Source organism: Larus michahellis, chromosome 7 (genome assembly GCF_964199755.1).
Source record: "Larus michahellis chromosome 7, bLarMic1.1, whole genome shotgun sequence".
Lineage (NCBI taxonomy): Eukaryota > Metazoa > Chordata > Aves > Charadriiformes > Laridae > Larus > Larus michahellis.
In genome coordinates this window covers 6,327,905-6,353,762 of record NC_133902.1, presented here as the reverse complement: position 1 = coordinate 6,353,762, position 25,858 = coordinate 6,327,905, and the positions used below count along the sequence as shown (strand labels likewise).

Below are 25,858 nucleotides of genomic sequence, written 5' to 3'. Positions count from 1 at the left end.
ATATTAGTATTTCTGCTCTCAAAATTTACTCCAACAGCAAGTCAAAAGTTTCAACATGAAAAGAGTACCTCCGAGAATTCAAGTTCCTCTGAATTTTTTCAATGAAATAAAATGAGGAAGTTCAGTAGGTACGGCAAACTGAAGCGTTATGGGCAAGAGCCACGTGCACGCAGGCCCAGAAGGCTGGACACCCAGACTTACAAAAGACCAGCTCATATATGCAGTTGTAAGAGATACTGATTAAGTCTGCGCTCTATGTTAAATAGCAACAGGGGAAAAAATAGAAATAAACAGATAAATCAGTCTGTAGTCAGAACAGTCATGTTCCACAACAGTGTTGGCCTGAAACCTATCATCACTTGGGGAGTGAAGCAGATGAGTTTCCTTATGTAATAGTACTCATGTCATTAGAGACGTTGTAGTGGGTCACATGCAAGGTTTGTATCTTAAATAATGTATCACAGATGCATGTCTACGATACGTTATTAAAAGCTGGGCTACCCAGAGGGATGAGTTTCACCTGAGTATACAGAACCTTGTCAATACCTAGTTCTAGGCTATGCCACCAGCAGCCAAGAACACTTGCTCAGAGCTGAAGCTCCGGCCAACTGATGAGATTCTCCTGTCAGTGCTGCTCGCCCAAGATGAGTCCAGGGCTACACCTAAGCTCTGAATTCTGGCCTAGTTTTAAACTGATATTGAAGTAAAGTTATCCAATTCTCAACAGTTAACTAGCTAGATAAAAAACAAATCACGGCAGCATTTTTAAAAATTTAAAATAACACTATGGACAGTGCTAATTTACACAGCAAAATAAGCATTTTGCAAGTATTCTTTTAACAAGGTGTCTAGAAATTAAATTCTTTCAATTTGGGTTGGAAAAAGTCACTACAAACCATGCAAATCCATCACAAACCACACATAGACATCACAGGGAAGCAGGGCTACAGACAGGTTGCTAGAAGCCAGAAGATCCTGCCTGGGTATGGTGATCTAACTTTTATTACACAAGTTCTCCTCAAAAAGTACTCCTCGGCGGTGTAGCCAAGCTTAATACAATCACAGCTACAGCAACTCAGGAGAAGCATAGCTTGTAGTACTTCGCCCCATAGACTTGTCGGATAGGAAGTACACATTGCACAACTGCGCTACCACTCCAGACCCCTCCCTGCACTCCAGCTTCACCCACAGACATTAAAGGTGCATGTTTATTTGGGAAGGTAACCTTGCAGTCCTGCAATAGAGCGATTTTAGAATTTGTCACCAGTGCCTTTAGAAGGTCACGTTAAATAAATTAAAAATCATCAGTTGGAAACAAGCTATTAGCATGTGGTTATGGTTTAATGACACGCAAACCTAGAATTTGTCAGAGGCCAGCAGATACCAGGCAGAAAGTGTAGACCTGGCACTTCAGCGCCTGCACTGCCACAGCTGTACTGCAGGGAAGCCCGCAGCAGCTTTCAGGTTTCACTGCAATATGTGGTTTTCCTTTCACGGAACAACGTTACAAGTCAGGACATCAATAAAACAATTCAATACGTCCTTACGATTGTAAGGATTCTTAGCCGCATTAAAAAAAAATAAACAAGTTAAGCGACACACAGAGACAACTTGGCCTCCTCATCAATTTTCCCCCCTCCCTTGCAGATCCCGAGCTGAAGCGGGATTTCCCGGTCGCTCTGCGCGGGAGGCGACGGACACTCTCACTGGCTGGGAAGCGGAGAGGAACCACCGCGCTCCCCTCCCGCCGCCCCGCAGGTGCCGCCGGCCTGGGCACGGCGCCAGCCTCGCCCCCAGCGAGCGCCCCGAGCGGGGAAAAGCAGGTGGGGACCAAGCAAAGGCAGGGGCTGGATGGCCGCCGCCACCGGGGCCCGCACCCCGCCGCCTCGGCCCTTCCCCTCACACCCGACCCCGCTGGAAGGTGCCCTTCGGGGCGGCGCTGTCCGAGCCCGACGCCGGCAAGGCCTGCGGGAGCGCGGCCGCCCCGCCGCCAGCGAGGCCTGGGCCGCCCCGCCGTCCCCAAGGAGGGACCGCGGACAGGCCCGAGGCCTCTCACCCAGGCACCGTCCCCGGGACGGCTCCTCCGCCTGAAGGAGCGGCCCGCCCTTCCCGGCCTCCCCCGGCCCCTCCGCGCCCACCTGGAGATGCTCCTGGAAGCGAATCGGCAGGATCTGGGCCATGGCGGCGGCAGCTGGCTGGGGCTCCAGTCCGAGGCCGGACCGGAGTCGCACCTCAGCGGGGAAGCGGGACCGCAATGGCGGAACAGGCCAGCGAGCGGGGAGCCGCGGCGATCCGGAAGCTGCCCCCGCCGGCGGAAGGATACCGTCGCGGAAGGAAGGGACTGCCCTCACCTGCCGGGACCGGCCTTAACTGCGCCGGCCGGGCGGAAGGATCCCGCCGAGCGTAGTGACTCACACGCCGCGGGTCCAATGGGAGGGGCGGAGGGATCCGCTCACCGGAAGGGACTATTTCGTGTCTCACCACCCCTCCCTCCCCGGCCTTTTTTTTTGCCACATCATGCGACCGAGGTGCGGCTGCGTCACTTCCGTTCCGCGCTCGTCGCCCCGGCGGGTCACGTGCCGGGGGAAGAGCGGCCGGGCAAGGTGACTCGGCCGGGGGCGGCGGTTGCCGTGGAAACGGGCGGGGGCGGGCCCGGCCCGGGCCCCCTGAGGGACCCGAGAGCGCCCCAAGGGCCCGGGGCTCCCCCCGGTCAGGGCCGTGATCGATTTCCCCCTCCCGCCCCCGCTGCGGGCCCTGCCCGTGCCCCTCAGGCCCAGCCCCGCGTTTTTCCCCCATGTGAGGAGCCATCCCGGGTGCCAGCCTCGCTGGGCTGCTGCCGCCCTGCACGGCAAGCGCCGTAATCGATAGAGGATGTGTTTGTCCTTGCCCTGCACTAACAAACCCTAATTAAAACAAGAAGACAAAGCAGGGAAGGGCCATAAGCTGGTACCGACCTTCTTCCTTCCCCAAAATCACGGGACGTCAGTGAACATCGCGTCCCTGAGACTCCAGGGACGGTCCAAAGGACTCTTCCCACCTAACACTGTTAATAAGTACAGTAACATAATGAAACTTCAAATTTCCTTCTATGTTTATTAACTTACACTGTAACCCCCGCCCACAGCAGCAGGTAAAACTTCGCTCTCTTCGCTTGAGGACTGCAGCATGCCAAGTGCTTTACCAAAGGGCTGCGGGTGGTGTAAGGCACGGGCACCCTGGCAGACCCAACCACCACTTTTCTTACAGCTTTCCTTATTTTGCAATCTCACGGTTATTTCCTCATCGCATTTTTGCTTTGTATTAAATTCACAATTTCAAAACCTCGGAGTAGCCCTGGAGCGCAGTGGGGGGAAAAACCTCCTTTCTTGCTACTGAGCAAAAAGAAGTAATGAATAAAATAATAAAGCATTCGGATGTGCCAGCAGATACATAGCCCCAAGCAAGAGTGGGTGTTCTAGCTACTGATCGCAGACCTAATGTGTAGCGCAGATGGCATTTGACATGCAAGTGGCTATATGACATTGCAAATATAAATCAAATTAAACACCAATAATTTGTGGGCTTTTGCAAAATTCAGACTATAGGTTTAGTCAAGAAGTGCTGGCTTCTCAAAAGTAGAGCCTGAGCAACAGCGTGAAAGAACAAAGCCCTTTTGCCTCTGAACCCAGGATAAAGGGCCCAATGAAAGAGGAATCGTAAACATGCGACTTCCTACAAAGATTGATCACAACCAGCAATTGTTTCATTCACACATTCCCTTAGGAACTAAAAAGGCGTTAGTCTCGCTGTCATTTCTGTGCTCTGTACGCGCAGAAAAGGGGCAGGTGGCAGCAATTCTCCTGCAGTCGGGAACTCTGAGACCGAGCATCGCTACTACTATTGCCATTGACAAACGCAGTGTTGCTCGAGTTAAGCCTCTTACAGCCCAGCGAGGTGGCACTCGGCCCTGCAGGGCAGCCACTCCCCCTCCCAGAGACAGGAATCACACCTTCTTCCCCAGGTTTGGCAAGAACGCCGACCAGACTCAGCTTTTTCATTTTAATTGGTACAATCACAGAAAGAGGGACAATGATCAGATCTACTACCTTCTTCATGAAGAGTAATATTATCATATTCCCCGTAACAGAATCCCAAGGCTTTTGAAAACTTATGGTCAAGCAAGAGCCTGTGCAGTTCAGAGGTGGAATGCTTAATGTTTCACGCCAAGTGCTAAGGCTTACTTACAACTTGACTTCAACGGAGTTAACTAGTTACCTGAAAAGCAACGGAAGGTGACACACAGCTGCACAAAACGGGGGCACGAAAGATGACAGGAGGTTCTTCCAGTTCTTTGGAAATTGTCTGATACAAAATGTTACTTACTGAAAGTGAAAAAAACAGCAAAGAAGACAAGCTCCCCACTGGAGCACTAGGACATTTTAGTATTAAGGTGAGATAAGGGGATTATCTCTTTATTGAGAAGGAAAAAAATTTATGATGACAAAGCATCACAGCTCTGCTTTTTCTATACTTGAGGAAAAAAGCTAGTATTTCCATCTGTATTCTTTCTGCATATTTGAAACAGTCATTCTTCAGACCAAAATCCATACATTTTAAAAATAACAGCCACCAAACTCAGAAAAACAGCCCCCTAGGCAGCAGGCCTGCTGACGGACTGCAGGATGTAACCTCACTGAGCACTGGATTGACTGCTGGGTTGGTTTGGTTTTTTTTTTTGCCAAATGGAAAACTCACAGTGCTAAGTCATCCCTGACAAAAATTATGCATTGTTAGCAAGAATGCGAAAACATTTGCAAAATACTTTGCATACAAAGACATCTTCACACAGAACCGTCACTGTACATGGTACAGCACAATACACAGTAGGAACAACACTGTCTGCAACACAGAATGCAGGTGGCAAACGTCCTTTTGAATTTCGATCCTGATGGTTCCATCAGTAAAAGAGCGCTTCCTACGCAATTTCCTGAGTAGCGTATGAGCATGAAGATTGTATAACCACAATCGTACAGAGTAAAATGGATAAAAAGTGATAGCTCCACTCCTTTAAAAAACCCCCAACCTTTAAGAAAGCTTTATTAATAATGGTTAACGAGACCACTGAGATCTTCCTAAGTTGACTAAATGCCACAGAATTGGCATCACAGTAAGTGTCATGTCTTCACATTTGAGGCCACTAAATTGTTGCCAGTGACATGCAGTAGCAACGTTTGGCTCGGTGGATTTTCCTTGCTGGATGCAGCAAAGGCAGATTGCATTTGTATGCCTCGACTCTCAGACTTACCACAAAGCAGAAGTTTTCCTTCGTTCCAGTTAGTCATTTTGCGTTATGCAAACACACCCAGAACAACTGCACCAAACTGCCTTCCCTCATAGCGGGAGTAGAGCAGACACAAGTATTACCCCATTTCTTTCAATGCTCCACTTAAACCCTGTGCTCTTTGCTGCTTTCTCTCAAGATAGCGAGCTCGGGCATCCAGTATTGATTTATCATCATTCCTTTTCTCCATCTTCTTTGCAGAGTTGTCTGCGACTCCTTCTGGGGGGAGAGAAGAGAGAGAAATATACTCTTCTGCGTAAAAAAACCCAAAACAACCCAACACAGTGTTATAATTCCTCCTATTTGTAAAAATACCCAAAAAGCCTCAACAGAATCTCAAAGTCCCAGTCAGTCATTTGAATGACTTCCAGAGAGGACAGACTGTACCATAGCAGGGAGAGAAAAAAAAAATTAAAAAAAATAATAATAATGTCTTAATTCTCATGTTAATATTTGCAGCTGGGCTCATCTCGTCCCCAAATATGTATTTTGCTTTTTATTGTAACAGAAACTGTGCGTCTTGTAATCTATGCAACCATTTCTTCTCTAAGTTACACTTCTCAAACTCAGGCTGGAGAGGGACAGCACTGGGAGCAGGAAAAACAAAAAGCTTAGAATAAACAATCTTTATAAATTTACACAGGTAGGAGGAAGGAGGAGGATAACATACAGATAAAAGGAGTGGGAAAAGTCAGATACCATTAGAAATGCACATTTTCCCACTGAGCTGAGACCTTGGGAGTGTTTCTCCCAGAAGGAGAGACAAGCAGGAGTATTTTCAGTTTAAAATAAAATGTAAAATAATAATAATTAAAAAAAATAATTCAAGGACTCTGAGAGCCTAAGTATTGTGTGAATAAAGCAGCTACTGCAGCCTGTTCCTAGGGCTCTGGGGCTGGGCACCAGATTCTTTGATATGAGGAAGGAGCTTTAATCAGCATTCACTCTTGGAATATTTGTAATTATTCTGTCTAGGAGTCAAATAGAAATTCAGCTCATGCTGCAGTCTTTCCTTCCATCAGGCACTAATTAAGCCTTTGTCAGCTATTCAGCCACCTATTTTTATGAAGCTCTCAGAAATACAGTATCTGTAAGGTCAGTATTAATCTCAAATTAATTTACAATTGCCTAGTGAAGTCAAAAACTTGAGGGGGACAAAGAGAATAAGCCTCAGCTCCTTGGACTTCAGCCAAATAAATGAGGCTCCTCTGCATTATCCAATAACGCAAATATCCTCTCCAGCAAATTTATAACCAAATCCAATTTGCTTTTATCATTTGAAATGGTTGTTTTATACAATGATGCAGGACAGAAAGAGATGCTGGTCTGAGCACAAGAGTCTACATTTTTTCGATTGTTAAGAAAACTGAAGAGAATCTATATTGCCACTGCCTGTACTGTATATTAAATTAATGTTCTGGAAGGGTCAGCTCAGGAGTAAAGGGGCCCTTTGAATCCTTGGCTGCTTTATGAAACCTGCTGACAGAAGAATTCAAAGAATGTCAAGCAGCCAGATCAGTCAGCAGGCACCAGTTTTAATTAAAACTGACAATTTATTTAAATACATGGCATTGAATTCATTGTCAGAATGAGACATTCACCAAAATGTGATACTTTTTCCTCTGTGATTTTTTGTTTGGTTTTAGGTTTTGTTTTTTTTTTTTCTTTTTCTTATAGCCCTTAGGACTTCTCTCTTTCAGGACAGTATTATTTTGGGTATCTATGGCTAGATACCCTTTGCAAACTTAAATAATGATCAGACTCAAAACACTTTTATTCAACCCTGTGTTAAAGTTCTGCTCCTGACAGCTATAGTGAACCTAAAGAAGAGGGGAGTGTTGCAAGAACCAGTAGACAAACAGCAGCACACGCACTGCTGAGGCAGGAAAGTGAGGATTGCAGAGCTGTAGTAAGACAAGAAAACAACTACAGCTACACATCAAATACGTTAAGCACACCCAGATTCACACCTACTAGTCCAGAACGCATTCAGTGACATAATATACGCACACATCCACAACAACCAAGAAAAATACATGTGCCATAGACATGGACTAGTGATGTGCTTACCATACTGCCTTTTAAGCTCCTCCTTATGTTTCCATCTGGTTATTTCCTCTTCAGTTACTTCTTCCCGTGCCACACTGCTCAGCTCGTAGGCATCAATTTGATGCAATCTGGGCAGCAAGTCTTTGACCCATTCATAGCGAACAGGACACACTGTCCGGACATAGATTTTGGATGTCACTGTAACATCATGGAATATGATCCACTCGAGGCGAGTCTCCTGGTTATACAGCTGAAAAATTAAAATATTATTTCAAAACTCTTATAAAAAAAATTATTTCTAGAGCACCCTCCATTGGTGGATGCAAGAATGAGATCAAGCTGACATTACCCTAAATTTGAATGAGGCGTAATGACTTGCTTAGAGCTGCCCAGGAAATCCAAAGAGCCAGAGAGAAAGCTCAGTCTACATCACACTCGTTTCATACGCCAAACATTTACCAAATTTGAAGAAGTGAGGCTCTTCCCCACTCTCAAAATGAACACTGTAACAGTGCTTCTCCTGGCCGTAAGTTAGCACAAATCAAACAGAAGAGGAAGAGTTTACAGGGATCTGCCTTTTATTCCTTTTATAGATCCTTTGCTACTTTACTAAGAGAATTTAGTAACTTACTGTAGATGAAGGATGGATATAGACTATGCTGCCGTGTCCGTCCATTGTGCAGAACGTCCTGGCTGCAGACCTGAAAGGTTTGTGAAAAATATGTATAATGAAACATACTTTGCTGTGATTAGACAGCAACACTAAGCAGAACAGCAGCAGCATAGAAGAAAATACTCAGATATATAAGCAGGGGAAGATCCTTCCAGAATTAAACTGTAATAAAAATACATCTGCCTAATTTACCACAGTAACACTGCAGATATAACAGCGCAATAATAAACTGTGTTTGCGATTGGACATTTCCAAGCCCTTTAGTTTAATATCTGGAACTACTCACCAGCTTGCGGCTCATTACACAGATAAAAAAACTACTATTCCAAGGACGTAAGGAACTTCCCCAGGAAAGTAATAAGAGTCAAAAGTAGAGAACCCACCAGGCGTCCAGCCCTGTGCAGAAACACCACCTTCAGCTGCAATCGCTACTTTGCTACTTTTAACACTATGCAGCCTTACTATTCTGCTCCAATATGCACCTACACCTTTAAAGAATACGCATAATATTTTTTCCATTCAATTCTCCAAACTTTATTACTTACCTCCTGGCTACGTTGATAAAGTATCCTGCACATAGACATCTTCTCAGTATTTCAGTTCTGGAGCCTTCAAAGGTCTCTTTAGGGAAGTCCGACAGCTACACAAAGAAAAAACAATATAAATCAGGATCTTTCCTAAAGAAAAAGTAGCTATACCCCCTTCATCCCATGGAGTTTAAACTCTGGGTTTCTCACTGTACAGAAACTATGAGGAAAGAAGAAAAACCCTCCCCTTCTTGCTTGTGACCACCATCACACCTGTTGGTTAACACAAGCTACAGCAAGGATGCCTTATAAACATGTAAGTGGATTAGTTTGTACTGGAGAAAGGCAGCAGCCACCTGGCAAAGGCTCCGCAGTCCAGTACACGTCTTAAATACAAACTTACATAACTCGATCATATATAAAAATTATATTTTTACCTGTTTCAGTTTAGTGATTATTTCCCGAAGCTGTTTTTCCACACTAAAAGCAGATTTTAAAGCTCTCCAATGGATCCAGTGCTTCTGGCACCAAGCTGAAGGAGACTTGCTGAGAACAGAAATACTTGTATTATAAAGAAGCCCTTTGTAAGCTGGAGGCAGAAAGTTGCCTCTACTTTTTGTTATAGTGTACAAAGAAGGCAACCTACACAGCCAGATACTTTGTTAGTTTAAATAATAGGTGTCTTGATAGAAATGTCAGATCATAATAATAAGGAATAAATCTGCAATTAGGTATGAGTACATACATGTGCACACACACAATATATTTAAAAAACGTCAGCATCTGGGAGTTGTGAGCAATGCAAAACCACTTACTGTAGGGAATCGTTTTATACCTTGCTTTGCACTGCTCAAAAATATTTAAGAGGGTTGCAAAGTCATTGCATCCTCCCACTTGTGAGGAAAGTTCCTGGTGTTGAAGTTCTGCCTCCTTTTGCTTCTGAGGATCACCTGAGGAAGTAAGTTATAACTCACTTCAACAAAGTCATTTTTATTTATCACTCCTACTTAATTTTCTATTAGTATCTCTCTAAAGTGTGTTTGACAGTCTCGGCTCTTTATTCATATTATTTTTAGATTTGTCTCTCCTCCACTGCACTTACAGTTCTTCCCCCTTTCACTACTGCTGAATGAGAACACGTAGATGCTATTAAATCTGTGATTAATCTCATCAGTCAGCACTAGAGATGAGGCTTCTAGTCTCTTAGAAAGAACGGTTCTATGTAGTGCGCTCTCACAATCAATTCAGATGTCAACGTGGGAAGATAAAGGAACAGCGACCTTAAACAAACAGCTCACAGGGATCATGCGAAAGTTTTGCTCTGGGGAAAAAACCAAGACTGTTGAAACCACCCCACCATAGCACCATCAAATCTATTTAACTCAGCTTTTGTCCTAGTACTCAAGTGCCATAGTAATAGAGGTCTTAAAAAAATAAGGGTCTAGAAAAAAATGTGATCTGTGAGTTTAGTGGGAATTTGCCTTCACTAAATGCTAGGAATGTACTAGGCAAAAGCAACATTTCCCCAGTGTTATTTCAAGTTTTAAATACCCAAATAATTTCTTCCCCAGCACAACCTATTGCCCTTCGTAGGGAGCGATACGGTTGCAAAGGCCAATGCATTGCATTGCTGCTGTGCTGCAAACGATGCCAGAAGTTTGTGGGCATTACAAGTAACACCGACGAAGTCAGGAGGCCTCTTCGTACACATATTGCCCATGAGCAAGTGCCTTCACAACGGGAGTCTCTGTGTTTGTGTCCTAATGTACGGGGTTGCTGGAGAGTAACGAACATGTGTGCATTAGCTAGTGGAACAGATAACACAGGCACGTTGCCAGATGGAAGACGGGAAAGCAAAAGCACAGTTGTGGGAATGGGATAGACCAGAGCAGAATCCAGGCTATCAGTACTGTCGGACATGTCTTTAGCTGTTGCACTAACAGGCACGGTTAATAGACTACAGAGATAACTGGACAGGAGCCAAGGAGTGACTAGGAAGGACAAAGGTCTCCCACAAAGACCTACACATAAAGACTGTACATCGAGCAGCTGGGGGGGATGGGTCGGGGGCAGACTCGGGGGGGGAAAGGAGATAGGAAGGAGGACATGGGAAACTGAGTTTAGCACTAGTGAGCGGTGCTTGGAACCACAGCAAAATTACACCTTCCATTTACAAAAACACTGGAAATGGAGGCAGTGATAAATTGAGCTTCTCACAGTAACTTAAAAGGTCTATTTTGTTAAACAGAGTTATTGAACAGAAAAGCCAATCCAGGGGTGACTCCGTTCCTTAAAAACAAATTAATCAGTCCCTGCTGTTGTCTGTACTTCGAACAACAGCAAAACGTCTGCTGTGGTGCATTTTGGTTTTCTGGTGGTTTGGTTTTGTGTGGGGTCTTTTGTTGTTTTGGGTTTGTTTTTTTTTTTTTTTTTCTTTTCCCTCCTGTAACAGTTTTCTCTCTAATGACTTCTCAGCAGTCCATTCGCTTACCCATATGTTGCTTCACAGCTCACAGCCTTGGGACAAACGCAAGCCAATTCCATGCTATTTTGAAGTCTTTGAAATAGCTGTTTTCCAATTCCTAGCATGCGATGTGCCCTGACTCCGAGACCTCAGAAAGCTGTAAAAGCATATGGGCAAAGTGCCATTGTATGTTTGGCCTAATCCTAACATTCCTCCCTACCAATCTCCTACGGTGTACTCTGGGAGACAAGGCATTGCACTTGAGGAATCTTCCTCACACTGCAACATAAGGGTTATTGAAAGCTTTAGTTTAAGGTAAACACTTGTCTCCCACCAGTGTTGGGCCCAACTAAGGAGACCAGCTTCCTCCCCAGCGGGGCAAGTAATGGCTTGTGCTACCATTATTCAAAATACAGAATCACTTCTCACTTCATAACCTTGAGATACAACCGTGAGATACTGCGGCCTCACAAATTATCAGTGTAGAAAATTACTGAGACCAAAAACTACAGGGAAGCTGTAGAGAAGGTCTCCGGGTGAAGCAGAGTGTGCTGCCTAAGCATTGCCTGAGATGTCCCTGTCCAAGCAGAATTCCCCACCCACCCAAGGCTGCTTTGGGATAAGAGGCTTCCTACCTGGACGAATGAAGACATTTTCCACAGACAACATGGCTGCTATGGGAAGCAGCAGATCTTCACAGTCAAGAGAAGCAGCTTTTATGACAGCACAGGACAGGTTGGGAGGGAGGGGAAATTGCACCAGGAATTCACCCAGTCTTGTCACGTGGCCTCTCCTTATCCCAAGAAAAAGATCCAAAGACCAGATTCAACAAAACTATGCTTAAATGTAAATTGAAACACACACACACAATGTCGACGACCACACACTGACAAAGTGCATGAAAGAAGCATTTCCCTCTGGACTGTTGTAACACTGCAGTCTCCGTGTGCCCAGACAGGTGCTGGAGACATGCAGCAAGCGTCACTAGCAGAAGAACATTTCACCTTTCTCCAGTTCGCTTATGCCTGCTTTATGGCAGGCAAAGCCAGCTTTTTAAGTGTATCAGATGCTTAAGATATTTTTTTTTTTTTGTAAGAAGAATTCCTGGAAGTTTAGGATAAGATCTGACTTCCTGTCTTGAGTTCTTGGATGGGCCTCACAGCTGGTGCCCAAGCACCTTCGTCACAACAGTCTGGGATCTGCTATCTGGAACTACAGCAGAGAGTTGGGGTAATTTGTCTGAGGTCACTCAGGAACTCCAGAACAATGTGGAGAATTAATCTGTATGTCTCAAGTCCTAAGCCGTGCTCTGACCCTAATTTTAGAGGGAGTGTATTAAAACCCAGCAGATAACTTCCTGGTCTAATGAGGAAACATATTCTACTGCTGGGGGAAGTCCTTCAGTCCACACAAACAACTCATTAACACCAGTTAAACCATTAGATTTTAAATTCTTGTAGTGACTACACCCCTTTATTTTTTACCTGTCGATAGCATCGCACTGGTACAGTTCCTTGAGAGCTTCTAAAATATGCCTTTCTTCAGGGCGGTCCAAATAGGGAAATCTATAGTAAAAAATGAAGTAAAAAATTCTCACTGTTCAGGCTCAGTATAACTTCGTTAGTCTTCATATTTACTAAAATACTTTTGTAACCTTCCAAGTACAGGTTTCTGACCAGAGTGCACATAAGCATCTTCAGTGTAAGGGTGTGTTACTACATATACAGCCTCATGCTGAAGAATTACCATGACAGATCCCGGTGTGCCACATGCAAAGACAAACTGTGTTTTCTGCACATGTACGATCTGAAAACTGAGACGACTCCGCAGAGGTATAACCCCTTTTGGGATATAAACATCAGTATTTTAAAGTATTTAAAGTACCAAAAAATATCACTATTAACTATTTAATTTGGAGATAAGGAGTTAGTTTTGGCAGAACCTCAAACTGAACTTGAGCTCAAGATCCAATCTGGCATTAGAGACTGAGGAGAACAGCAGAAAAGCTGACAAGCTGATTGTATCGGAGTGCCACAATTGGCCAGGGACCTAAATCCTGCCTCCTGCCACCAGGCTGCTGGTGCCTGTGCTGCATCGCTGCTGAGACTGAGGAAGAAAATGATAATTCCCCTCCTCCATGGAGGTTACCTTATGACATCATGCACGGAAAGGCACTTCAAGGTCAGGATCACAGATGTCAGACTGGTTCTCTTGATCTCCGGGACTGTGTGATCGGGCATGCATTGCTCCCAGAATTCTTTGCTGTATAGCCGATAGCTTTTTCCGGACGATGTCCTGCCAGCTCGGCCAGCTCGTTGCCTTGCTTCACTCCTGCCAAAACAGAATGGCAGGGAAAAAAAGATAATCCAAACTCTCAAGCCCTTCTGTTATTATCCAAAGAAGCACACTGTAATTATGAGAAATAACAGCGATTTCTATGCTTGTAGATGGAAGAGATATTATACTGTGCAGCAACTGAGAAATCCAGCCATACAAGAACAGAATGAAGAAGCGTTTCTGTGCAAGGGAAGACTTTTTTTTAAACTCCTCTGAATCAGGCTGTTGTATTCAGCAAATACAAGATGACATGTGAGCCACTGTTCAGACTACAGACAATGCATTGTCAATTCCTTCTTAATGCCTGTATAGGAAATTATATGTCCTGAACCACTTTCTATTTAGCAGCAAACAAAATGGCTTTAAAGTAGGGAGCCTCAAAGCTTCCCAACCCCACCCTTTTTTTTTTTTTTTTTTAAATAAAGATCAACCAATATACTGTATTGTCAGAGCAACTCCCAGAAACACCAAACAAATGACCTTTTTAAAACTTACTTCGAAATGGGAACCACCTCCAGTATGTCCAAGCCAACTCGGGGGTTATGATTCAACTGCTTCACAAATCCACTATCTACTACGTACCTGAAAAAGATTCATACTCTGTCAGAGAAGAAAACAGCAGAGGTCTCAGTAGACAGACAGGTAGCTGCCACACACATATGATCAGAGCAAGAACACGTTTACCCTACAATTGCTGCGAACGGGTACTTGTGCTTTGCTGGTCACCTGCAGCCCCTGGTTCAGTCTACGGGATGTTACTGATAACATCTCTCAGCACCCAAGGAGATTATGTTGATTTAATGGAGCTGAGATTTGATTACAAATTGGGGCCCAGCAATATTAGTCATCTGTAAAACTATATAATGGTATCAAAGGGGTTTTTATTCACGACCAAAAAAAAGGCAACTGGTAATTACTGGGCAGGTATAGCAGTAGAAGGAAGCTGGATGTGTTTTTCCAAATCTAGAAGAACTTTCTAAATTATTCCCTCTGTTACAGTTTTTATGAAAGATAGGAAACGATACCTGACTCCTTCAATCGTCAGAGACGTTGCAGCAATGTTTGTGGATACCACACATTTTCTAATGCCCCTGGGAGCTGGCAAGAATATGCTTTTCTGTTGATCTAAAATGACAGGTAGTCAGACAAACAATCTGTTACATTACAATGCTCTGATCTCAAACCGCGTCTCTAGCACTGTGCAAACTTACTGACACGCTTAGTGAAAGTAATTTGAATGACATTAGAAAGTGAGTCACATAGCAGTCTAAAATACAGATTCGGTACTATTTTAACATACGACAGAAATCAGAGAATATCTTCTTTATCGCTTGCATATTCAAGAAGATTTTGAGATCAAGAAAGGTCAACTCTGCTGGATGTTTCCTAACCCAGAGCTAGGAAAAAAAACCCCAAGAGGTCTGGTCTTAGTAGAATCTTCATGAAGGATTTGAAGGGTTTTAACAATCAGAGCAAGTGAAGGCAACTATGAAAAGATTCAGTTAAACCCCCCATGCTTCCAGCAAATCTTCTTTTAATATGTAACAAAGCAGCACATGCAGTTTCCATTCATTCGCTTGGCTTTCCAAGGAACAAAAAAAGGGACAGGGAAATTCAACTCTTCCCAGAAATTTTCCCTTTTAAGTTATTATACTTGAAAAATATCAAGATCTCTTCAAGGAAAATTCTCTCTGGTGTATTTAAAAATATTCAAATACAATGGTCTCCAAGAAACTGCCACAAAAGAAAAAAAAAATAAATAAAACATCACTCTCACTCAGGAATCTAACACCTATCACAGAGCAAGGAAGAAGCTACACCTTTCTTTTCATTTTGCTCTTTCAAGACGGTAAAAATTTTGCCCCCTCTCTGCAGATCATTACCAGATTTTCCCTCTCAGCAGCGCTTCCAGATGGAAATTGCTGTTTGTCCTGCTCTTCTGAACACTTACTCAGCCTCTTGGCGTTGTACATACCACACCCACACATTTAAACATCACACTTGAGTTCATCTGAAAATACAGTGTCTGTGTTCAGTAAAGGTCGAAGGGCCTTTGTTTTTCACTCTTTGAAACTAGCTGCAGTATTGCTGCCAAATGAAACAGACTGACTCATTCTGATAACCTGTACTTTTCTATATTGTGTAACAATGAACTACTTCTATCTACCCTTACAGGTCTACTCTTATCACCAAAAACCTACTGGCAATATCTTTTCCATATGAAATAAAATGTGAGGGCCTAAAGAAGACATCTCAGCTTTCAGTTAGACAATATTCCCTTCCTAAGCTGGAGGCCTGGGTGCCATGTGAAGCCACTTCCAGTGGATATGAATTTTAACAGGAGCTTTCTGTGCACATACAGAAAAGGCTGAAGTTTGATTAGTTTATGAACACCACAAAAAACCCAACAGAATAGTGCTATGGTATTGTAACAAATGGGTTAATGAATGCCATTTTTTCCAATCACAATAGAAATATTTAATTAGGACACCGTTTATAACAACTCTTGCAGTTAACATTTATGTGAATTAAGTTTGATATAACATTATATGCTCTTACCTGTTGACATTGACCCATACAATGGTAAGATAAGCAGGCCTTCAACAGACCGATCATGTACTTCATACCGGTAATCAATAGATTCTGCTTTCTTGAAAAGTAAGTCACAAGCTCTTTCTATCTCGATTTGACCTAAAAAACATACAAGTGCCTTTAAGCAACCTATGTAGCTACAACTCTGCCTTCCTAGTTTGTAACATTTTTAAACAAGATCGTTTTGCCAATATTACAGTGTCATCAACACCTTTACAAGAAGGAAGTAATATTTATGAGAATTAGTTTAGAAGGTGACATCCCGTCTTTCCACTGTGCCTCTCACCAAGGCTTTTCCTTAAAAGATAACTGCATAGAAGTGTGGTATGTTACTTTGAGCGCCTGGCCCATACATTGATGTAGATTTTTGCAGTTCAAGAAATTTTCCCTTCCTGAATTAACAACAAAATAAAACAGACAGACAATACAAACAAGAGTAAATTGGGCACAAGAAGAAAAGAGCACATAAAAAATTTTAAGTTAATATTTTTCTTATCTGATCTCATAAAAGGGATATACCTAAACATGCTCTGAAAACTACCACTTCACAGGACTGCGTGTGTCAACCTGAAACTTTCCCTTCTCTACTTACTGCTCTGGGACAAACTGGACAGTCATCGGACGGACATACTGTTTTGCTGGCAATGCCATGCTTCACCTGGAATACCATTAGTTGTTGAAACAAAAATTCTCACCTGTCAGGAAAACCAAGATGTCGCCTTCTGGTTCATTTAAGTGGATATCCAATGTCACTTTTACAGCCTGAAACAAACAACAAACAAGCCAATAACAGCTGGAATCCCATTTCCTCTTTCTAAACTCCTGGTACAAACTAATTCTTCCCTATATCCTGCAGAGATGCTGAAACCACAGCAATACAGCAACTAATTCTTGCGGTCTTTCACAGATGATAATCACACCAAGAACAGAGAACGCAATGCAGGAACAGAGTAAAACAGGTCGGACCTCTGTAACATATGCAGAGCTGCCTACATCCCTCGGGCTGAGCAGGTTGCAGAATATCTCCTTGACAGGATAACTTCTTCCTGGAATATGCAGCACTGAACAGTGTCCAAAGAACTCCGAGAGCTTGTCTACCTCCAGGGTGGCTGACATCACCACCACTTTCATGGCTGTCTTCCTGTCCGGTGGTTTCTTCTGTAGAAATAGCTTCTTCAGCAAACCAAATAAAATATCCTAACAAACAGAAGCAACTTATATTAGTACTCCAGTTTTCTTAGAAGTGCCTGACGAACTTGGAAGGGACTGATTTTATCCCATGAATTTAGTGAAGACCGAAAATCACACCTTCAGGGCCTAAGCACTCAGAAGAATACATACACTTACCCTGGTCATCTTGTAAGCACACCAATTGGTTTCTAGAATTTAATTAAATTTTTATTAACTCTTCTCACAGCTTGTAAACTGAATCAGTGTAACTTAAAATCCTTTGGTTTTAGTTTTTATACTCTCATGGTCAAGTCATTTGCAAGCAGTTACCTCAGACCCATTTTAAAAAGTCATCACCTTTGCCCAGTGTAGGTTACCTGACTGAGTGCGCACCCTCCTTTCTTGTACCACTTATTGTTATGACTTCAGCAAGTTTAATGTACTCTGCATTGCTCTGGATTAAAAATTTGCTCCTTTTAGTTAGACGCAGGTGACAGAGCAGTAGCTTCTTACTTCCTAGCTCAATTACTTGCAATATGCCGAGATGCTTGAGGGCAGACTGGGATTCAGAAAGCATGTTCCCTTTTCCCCAGCTGGACTGGTAGGTTGTTTGACACACAACACAATCTCTTGAGGACTGAGTGACTTCAGTCTCACTTTGTTTGACACAGAAGGGTCAGAGTGACATTTGATAGCTTTTGGTACTTAGGTCAGTTTAGAGACTTCCATGATCCCAAAAGTTGTAATCTCTCAGCACAGTCACATCCACACCCTAAGAAACATTGGGCCTTAGAGTGAGAAAGATGTTTCAGGGTTTTGCTAGTTTGTGTGTGTTCTTTTTTAAATTAGGATTCTAGAAAGTTTGTGTTCACTGTGCCAGCTTCAAACCCCCAGAAATTTTGTGAAAGTATTCAACAGCCAGACAAGTTTTAACTGCTTTCAAACACAACAACAGCTACAACAATTCCAACAGGATTACAGGCTGCGTTTTATTTTCAGATTATGCAGCACGTAATAAATGAAGCAGCAATTCTATGGTCTTAGGACAGCAAAAGGATAAAGTGCATCCATGGAGAGTCAGACAAAATTCTCATGGATTGTGCAGAAGTGAAAGAAATGTATAAGCAGACCTCAATAAAGGAGAAATAGCGATCCAAAAGGATAGATATAAGGCAACACTCACAGTGCTAAGGCTCCGCTCGTGGGCTTCATCCAAAATGATGATACTGTACTTGCTGAGAAGGGGGTCTACCAATATTTGCCTCAATAAGCAGCCATCGGTCATATACTTGATGACAGTATCCTGAAAGGTTTAATTAGACATTCGTCTGTTAGGCTGGATTTTTACTTCAAAGTAAACACTTCTACATAGATCACGTATTTGTCCAGAACCCACACTGAGATTGCATCACAGGTGCTGATGCACCGCATCAGAGGTGCTTGGCTATGTTTTGCTTGTAAGGTGATCAAAAAATTGATCAAATGAGTTACATGATACACAGAACTGCAGCTTCACCACTGCTGGGACAGATGGGATCTCCAGGCTCTGAGACTTTCTGCAGGCAAAGCCCCAGGGCTGCACCACTCCACGGAGAGGCCCACAGCCAAAATGCCGAGCCACAGCCCACTGACACCACCACACTCCGCCATGACAGCACCTGCGGGGACAGCCCTGAGCCCTACCTCGCTGGTGCAGTCATCGAAGCGGACCTGGTACCCGACGAGGCTCCCCAGGGAACAGCCCATCTCCTCGGCCACTCGCTGGGCCACCGAGATGGTGGCAACGCGCCGGGGCTGGGTGACACCGATGGCCCCCTGCTTGGCGAGGCCTACGGGAGAGACGGGGAGAAAGGGGACACCGAGTTGTGCTGCTCAGTCAGCGTGTACACACTTAGTACCTTCATAATACACGTACCGTCATAGCTTGTTAGGTTAAAAGATTTAATCGGGCCACCTCCGCCCACCTCAGGCCCAGTGCAGCCCGCAGCCGTGGGGACCGGAGGATTATCCACATTTAGCTGTGCTGTTTCCCACATGCCGGGGCCGCGGGCGGCTCTGAGGGATCTCGCCGCTCCCCGGCCGTTACCTGCCTCGAAGAGGTACTTGGGCAGCTGCGTGCTCTTGCCGCTGCCCGTCTCGCCGGTGACGATGAGGAAGGGCCGCTCGCTCACGGCCTCCACCAGGGCGCGGCGGTGCCGGCGGATGGGCAGGGCGGCGCCCGCCATGGCAGCGACGGCGGGCCCGGCGACGGCCTGTCAGCGACACGCGCCCCGCTCACGTGACCCCGCGCGGAAGCGGCGCGATGGTGACGTCCGCTGTTTACGCACGCCAGCGGCAGGCGCGAGCCACTACGCACCGCCTCCTCCGCAAGCCACGCCTCCTCATTAGCATACACGTGGTCCTTAAGCCACGCCTCATCCTTAAGCCACGCCTCTTAACACACGTGTCTTAAGCCATGGCTCCTCCTTAGGTCACGCCTCCTAATGAACACACATGTTCTTAAGCCACGCCTCCTAATTAACACATACCGCCCTTAAGCCACGCCTCCTCCTTAGGTCACGCCTCTTAATTAACACACGTCTTTCTTAAGCCACGGCTCCTCCCGAAACCACGTCTCTTAATTAAGACACATCGGCCTTAAGCCACGCCTCATCATAAAGCCACGCCTCCTCATTAAGACACGTCCTTAAGCCACGCCTCATCCTTAAACTACGCCTCCTAATTAGCACACACCATCCTTAAGCCATGCCTCCTAATTAGCACACCCCGCTCTTAAGTGACGTCCCAAACCACGCCTCCTCATTTAGCCACGCCCTCCCCGCCCGGCGTTGTCCTTAAGCCACGCCCCTATGGCCCCGCCCCTCCCATAGCCCCGCCCCCCTCTCAGCTTCCGCCCCTCAGCACACTCCCCCCCCCCCGGTTGCCCAAACCCGTTATTTTTTTCCCCAAATCCGCTGCGGTCCTTCACAGCGCCGCTTGCTCCTTCCCGAGGGACGCTGCCAGCACAGGGAAAGCCCGCGGCGCCCCTCCCTGTGCCACCCTCGGGGCTCCCTCCGGCCGGCCCGGCCCCTCAGCGGCCCCGGGCCTGGCCCGGTTAAATCGCGGCCTACGATCCCGCCGCCCGCGGGTGACGGGACCAGCGGTTCTCCCTGAGCACGTAAAACAGCCCCTCGCCGCCGGAGGGACAGCATGTGGGGAAACAAGCTCCGTAAAACCCGTTGTGATTTACCGGAGGGCGCTGGGAGCTGCCGCCGGGCCTGGCCGAAGGCCGCAGTCCCCTCGGCAGCGGCCGTGAGCTCGGGAGCGACCCGCAGGTGGCGAGCGATGCACGCTCGGCGCGGAGCCCGGCTGCGGGCCCGGCCTGGGCCTCACGCTGCAGCCGCATCCCCTCCTGCTGAAGCAAGGGCTGTGCCGTGCCCGCACGCCGTGGCGTCTGCTCCCCGTGCGTGTTCCTGTTCACAGAATCGCGGGATGGACCTCTGGAGATCACCCCGTCCAGCCCCCTGCCGGAGCAGGGTCACCCAGAGCGGGCTGCACAGGAACGCGTCCAGGCGGGTTTGGAATGTCTCCAGAGACGGAGACTCCACCACCTCTCTGGGCAGCCTGTGCCAGGGCTCTGCCGCCCTCACAGGAAAGAAGTTCCTCCTCACGTTGAGATGGAACTTCCTGTGTTCAAGTTTGTGCCCGTTACCCCTTGTCCTGTCCCCGGGCACCACTGAAAAGAGCCTGGCCCCATCCTCCTGACACCCACCCTTGAAGTATTTATAAGCGTTGATGAGATCCCCCCTCAGTCGTCTTTTTTCCAGACTAAAAAGACCCAAATCCCTCATCCTTTCTTCGTAAGAGAGGTGTTCCAGTCCCCTCAGCATCTGGGTAGCCCTTTGCTCTACCCTCTCCAGCAGTTCCCTGTCCTTCTTGAACTGGGCAGCCCAGAACAGGTACTCCAGGTGTGGCCCCACCAGGGCAGAGTAGAGGGGGAGGATGACCTCCCTCCACCTGTTTGTTTCACCCTCCATCAGTGACAAGAACAGCCTGGTAAATTTGCTGTCACCCCGGGGCCGAATTGAGGCCAGCTGCAGACTCCCATTACCACCGATTGCCTCGACTTCTGCCTCTGACACAACATGGGGAATATTCACCCACCGGCTCGGGCACTGTGGCGAGGGCTGATCCATGAGCGCCTGTACCGCAGTCTGGAGCCTGGAAAATGTCACATCAGTCCCCAACGTTGCCAACTTCAGCTCTGACTAACCGCTAAATATTTGTTTAGTCTGTCTACAAACTGGCACTGTAAAATCATGGCAGATAAGCTGCTTTTCTGTCCTTCCTTACGAATGCAGCCAGAGAGAAGACAACATTGTAGTAACTGTTTCACTACAGTACCACAACTATGAGAGGTGGGTTTAATGTGGAGAGATTTTTGCAGCAATCTGATAAAAAGAAAAAAAGAAAGACAAATCCCTCCTCCAAAGATACACAAACTCTCCATCAACTACTGACAAATCTTTTGCATGTTGGTCTTTTCCACAACATGCAGATTCCTACTTTGAATAACACTAAGGTGTATAAATCTTCCATTTCTGAGGCTCTCTGGCAGTAATTGCCTAAAATAATTTAAATGCTCCTCTACAAGCATGAAAAGCGTGTCAGTCTAGCAGTAAGATTGCTATAACCAATCTGTAGCTCTGTTCACTTAGGCACGTAACGGAACCTGCCAATACGCTGTATGTTGTTACATCCCTTTATGAATGTGTGTCATATTTATTGCCTCACGATGTCCTAACGCCGTGTTGCCCCTAGTAACTCACCCAGTTAATGCTGATCATATACGCTGCTTTGTTATTTCTTAGTGGAAACTTCAAACACATCCTCGTTACACTTTTTGGTATACGTTTGCTAATAATTATTTAGTGGTCTTTGTAGATACAAATGTATGCATGAATGCATGCACGCTTGCACATTCTGCTTGATTTTATTTAAATCGCATACTGCTTTTGGCAGACATAGGGGTAGGTAAGGGTTTTCAATTTTCTTTTTTTGTCCTCCAAGCCCGGGAATAGCAGATTTGGTTTTAATCAACCTCTTTGCAGTCTTGAACTTTGTCCTCCTGGAATACAGTGCCATTCATTTAAGGATTTCCCTCTGTCTAATAAACATTAATGAATCACACTACAGTTCCCTTGTGATCTTATCTCAGTTTCACAGATGGGGAAAACAGAGACAAATTAAGGGGTCTGCACACACCACAAATCAAAGGCAGAGCTGGGGGAAGGACCCAGTAATCCTGCCACAATTCCCTGCTCCAATAACTCTGTAAAAAGGCGTTTCTACCCGTGCAGCTGCTCTGTCGGTAACGGCGTTGCACAGGGCAGGGTGGTTACTTCCAGGAAGACTGAAATTGCTCCTTTCCTAAGGTTTAGCTTTACACGTAAATGCAAATTCTGCGAGGTGATAGAGGGCTGTAGCTCTGCCAGCTTCCCGTACTGAATTATTCCTGAGGGTGTCTTTTTTTCCTTTCTGAGCAGAGGATATATTTTCTCTTCCAATGAGCAGAGAGACAGTGGGATATGGGGAATATTCCAGTCCCTACCTGTACACCACGGGTTTATCCGTCTTCCCAGAGGAGAGGCCTGACTTCCCAAGGGATTTTCTTGTCCTTGCTCTGGACAAAGTGGCCCGTTCCATGGCAGACACGGCATCCCTTGGTAAGTGTGAAGAAAACCACATTTATTAATTACATTGAGCGAGTGAAGACAGATAATTGCCTTGTGCCTGGAATCTCCAAGTAGGGCCACTTTCTAGAAGGAAGATCCGTGAGCTGTAATTTCACTACAGACAAACAGAATAAACCAATGTTCCCTGCGAGCTGTGCTCCTGTCAGACGACCAGCAGTTTTTCTGACAGCCAGGATTTTTGTGGCACTGTCTGTGAGTCATTATTGAAAAGGCGTTATTCTTAAAACAGAGGATGAGCGCTGTAGAAAGAAGGTGTTAGACACAGCGAAAAAACCAAAACCCCTTTTACCCCTCCATCTGCTATCTTGCAGTGCCTTGCTACAAAACATTTACAAATTGACAAGTTTTATTTCAAATTTTGCTCTGCTTGTTAAGAATTGCTTCTTTTTGAAGGCAGAATCAGATGCCTTAGCCTTTCTCCTGCATAATGATTAGATTTTCCTTGTGTTTAGCTCCATGGAAAACAACAGTTTCTCCAGTGCAGCCTTCTGCCAGGATAAGCCAGGTCACTCATAGCTGCGTTCACAGGTTTCTGCTAAAAAAGGCTGCAGGAAACACAGCGCTGGCGGCAATCTGCGCTTCAGCAGGTGGCAAGGGACAGCGTATGGCCGGATCCAGGCTAGGAATTGCTCTGCCAGAATAAAATACAGGTATTTCTGCACTGAGAAAGGATTTGCAGTGTCAATCTACCCTGAGAGCACATCTCAGCTGTAACCATCTGCACCATCCAGCCCCCGGAGAAGCTCCTCAGCCAGACCTCGCTGAGCCGATGCTGCCGTGGAAGTTGAGATAACAGCTACAGCAATTCCTCGCCTGCTTGCTGTCGGACGGACAACCCCGCGCAGCTTGCCCTGGAGCCTGTGCCCTCCCCCCTTCCCGTGCCAGCTGGTCCGACAGCGCCGTAGTTCTGTCTGCACGTGGCCACGGCCACAGGTCTGACCCGCGGTGAGTCACAGAGACAGACCCGGCGCTCTGTGCCCCAGTTCTGCCAACCTTTCTGCACAAACCTTATTGTATTCAGCAGAGCAGACCTGGCTTACTCACTGCAAGCCTGAGCTCTTAAAAGTCTATTTTCTTTTGTCTTTAAAGTCGGTCTGTGACGGGCCAGCAATTGATTTTGTTAATTTACCACCCTCGCACATCCGCCTGCCTCACCCTTTTTAAATATAACTACAGTGTCAGATCTGCAGCTGTTTCCGAGGCCACATACACGAATGATTGCTGCTCCTGCCAGGTGCAAATATGAATAAAAAGGTCACGGGCTGGGGGGAGGTTTGGGCTTTGGCTCAGCTGTTCACATTCTCACACAGAGCACGGTCCGTCGTCCGTCCGCCCGCCCGCACACACACACACACACCAACCAGGCAGGTGAGGAGCTGAATATGGGAAACAATTCAGTGACGCTCGTACAAAGCCACTACCAAAGATGTGCGCTCTCTGTGGTTTAAAAAAAGCTTTTACAGCAATCCTCCGAGCAGCCCTTGCATCCGTGATTATCCGTACAGAAATATAAATGCTGAATGGCATGGGAACAGTCTCCCCGGAGACTGGGGTAGGCTAGATAGGAGAATACCTAGATCTTTAAATGTTGCCCGAGATTTTCATGTTAAATTGGAACGTTTTCTTCCCACGCTCACCTAAGAAGACGAAGGGAGGCAGTTACTTATGGGCAGTGAGCACATACGCTGCTGAGAGCAATGGGGCCAAAAACTCCACCAGGCACGGACCAGGCCCATCTCCCTGGGTCTCCACCTGAAGTATTTCACTAATTCAAGGCTTTTTATACCAGCAGTAATGAAAGCCGATGGCTATTTTAAGGCCTTCTCACGCTTGCACTTCTGTGACAACCCATGGGAGGCTTCTAATCTATTTCTGTACATCAGACATCATTTCTGACTTCCTTCTCAAATGTGCAAAATAATCAATAATTCACTTAGGCTCTACATTCCCATTAAAGCACACCATGGCTATGATTTAAACATATTCCTATGACTGTAAAATAAGCAGATAACCTAAAATGCCCTGGAATTGTCCTCTTGTATGTGACAGCACCTCCTACCACCCAAAGTAGTTTTATTTCCCCAACTGTTAAATCTCGGACGAAATACTACTGTTTTGTTCTATATTAAGACCATCGAATAAAAGCAGCTGATTGCTTTCCCAGCCTCTGTCCTCACGGAGGGGAATGTGGGGTGAAGAATTAACCCCTGGCATGAGCTTTTCTCAGGATAAGTCAGGAAAAGCCAGATCTCGCTGCTCTCCCAGAATTAGATGGTGGTGAACTGGAGACACCTGTCACCTTCCTCCCCTCCCCGTAGCCCTCCCCCCGCACTGCAGTTAAAGGCTCGCCTGTGAGTACAGGGTGGTTTCCTTCCATGGCCTTGTTTTGAAGGACTTGAGATTCACATAGCTTAATTAAGAAGAAAAAAGCAGGTATGAATCATAGAATCATAGAATGGTTCCGGTTAGAAAGGACCTTGAAGGTAGAATCATAGAATGGTTCAGGTTGGAAAGGACCTTAAAGATCATCTCGTTCCAACCCCCTGCCCTGGGCAGGGACACCTCCCACCAGACCAGCCTGGCCTTGAACACCTCCAGGGATGGGGCAGCCACGGCTTCTCTGGGCAACCTGGGCCAGGAGCTCACCACCCTCACAGCAAAGAATTTCTTCCTGATATCCAATCTAAATCTCCCCTCTTTCAGTTTGAAACTGTTACCCACCTTTTACACTCCCTGATCCAGAGTCCCTCCCCATCCTTCCTGTAGGCCCCCTTCAGGCACTGGAAGGGGCTCTAAGGTCTCCCCGGAGCCTTCTCCTCTCCAGGCTGAACCCCCCCAGCTCTCTCAGCCTGTCCTCACAGCAGAGGGGCTCCAGCCCTTGGATCATCTTTGTGGCCCTCTGCTGGACCTGTTCTAACAGGTCCATGTCCTTCTTGTGCTGAGGACTCCTCCCATTCCTTACCACTGATGCTCTCACACCTTCCAGGTGGG

General features: G+C 46.0%; 2 protein-coding genes across 6 annotated transcripts in view; both read right to left on the bottom strand.

The window, feature by feature from the left end:
- Nucleotides 1-2,428, bottom strand: part of CLTC (clathrin heavy chain) — a 34,070-nt gene extending 31,642 nt beyond the window's left edge. For both annotated transcript variants that reach the window (XM_074594263.1, XM_074594264.1), the window contains exon 1: nt 2,139-2,428. In XM_074594263.1, the coding sequence (XP_074450364.1) occupies nt 2,139-2,180 (42 nt within the window). In that variant the 5' untranslated portion in view covers nt 2,181-2,428. The remainder of the gene's footprint in view (nt 1-2,138) is intronic.
- Nucleotides 2,429-3,073: 645 nt separating this feature from the next.
- DHX40 (DEAH-box helicase 40) lies at nt 3,074-20,592 on the bottom strand. Of its 4 annotated transcripts, none has more exons than XM_074595038.1 (17): nt 20,362-20,592; nt 18,816-18,961; nt 18,316-18,435; nt 16,929-17,159; nt 16,658-16,724; nt 15,930-16,061; nt 14,396-14,495; nt 13,866-13,952; nt 13,182-13,364; nt 12,518-12,598; nt 11,669-11,826; nt 9,405-9,519; nt 9,007-9,115; nt 8,588-8,682; nt 8,001-8,070; nt 7,391-7,619; nt 3,074-5,539 (listed from the first exon to the last, which is right to left on the bottom strand). In XM_074595038.1, exons 2-17 carry the CDS (start codon nt 18,876-18,878, stop codon nt 5,400-5,402), a joined length of 1,980 nt encoding a protein of 659 aa, XP_074451139.1. In that variant the 5' UTR covers nt 18,879-18,961; nt 20,362-20,592; the 3' UTR covers nt 3,074-5,399. The 4 variants fall into 4 exon arrangements, with proteins under 4 accessions (XP_074451139.1, XP_074451136.1, XP_074451137.1 ...); XM_074595035.1 differs by lacking the exon at nt 20,362-20,592 and adding an exon at nt 19,219-19,786 and having other exon boundaries at nt 3,074-5,536; XM_074595036.1 differs by lacking the exon at nt 20,362-20,592 and adding an exon at nt 19,219-19,785 and having other exon boundaries at nt 18,843-18,961.
- Nucleotides 20,593-25,858: the final 5,266 nt, after the last annotated feature.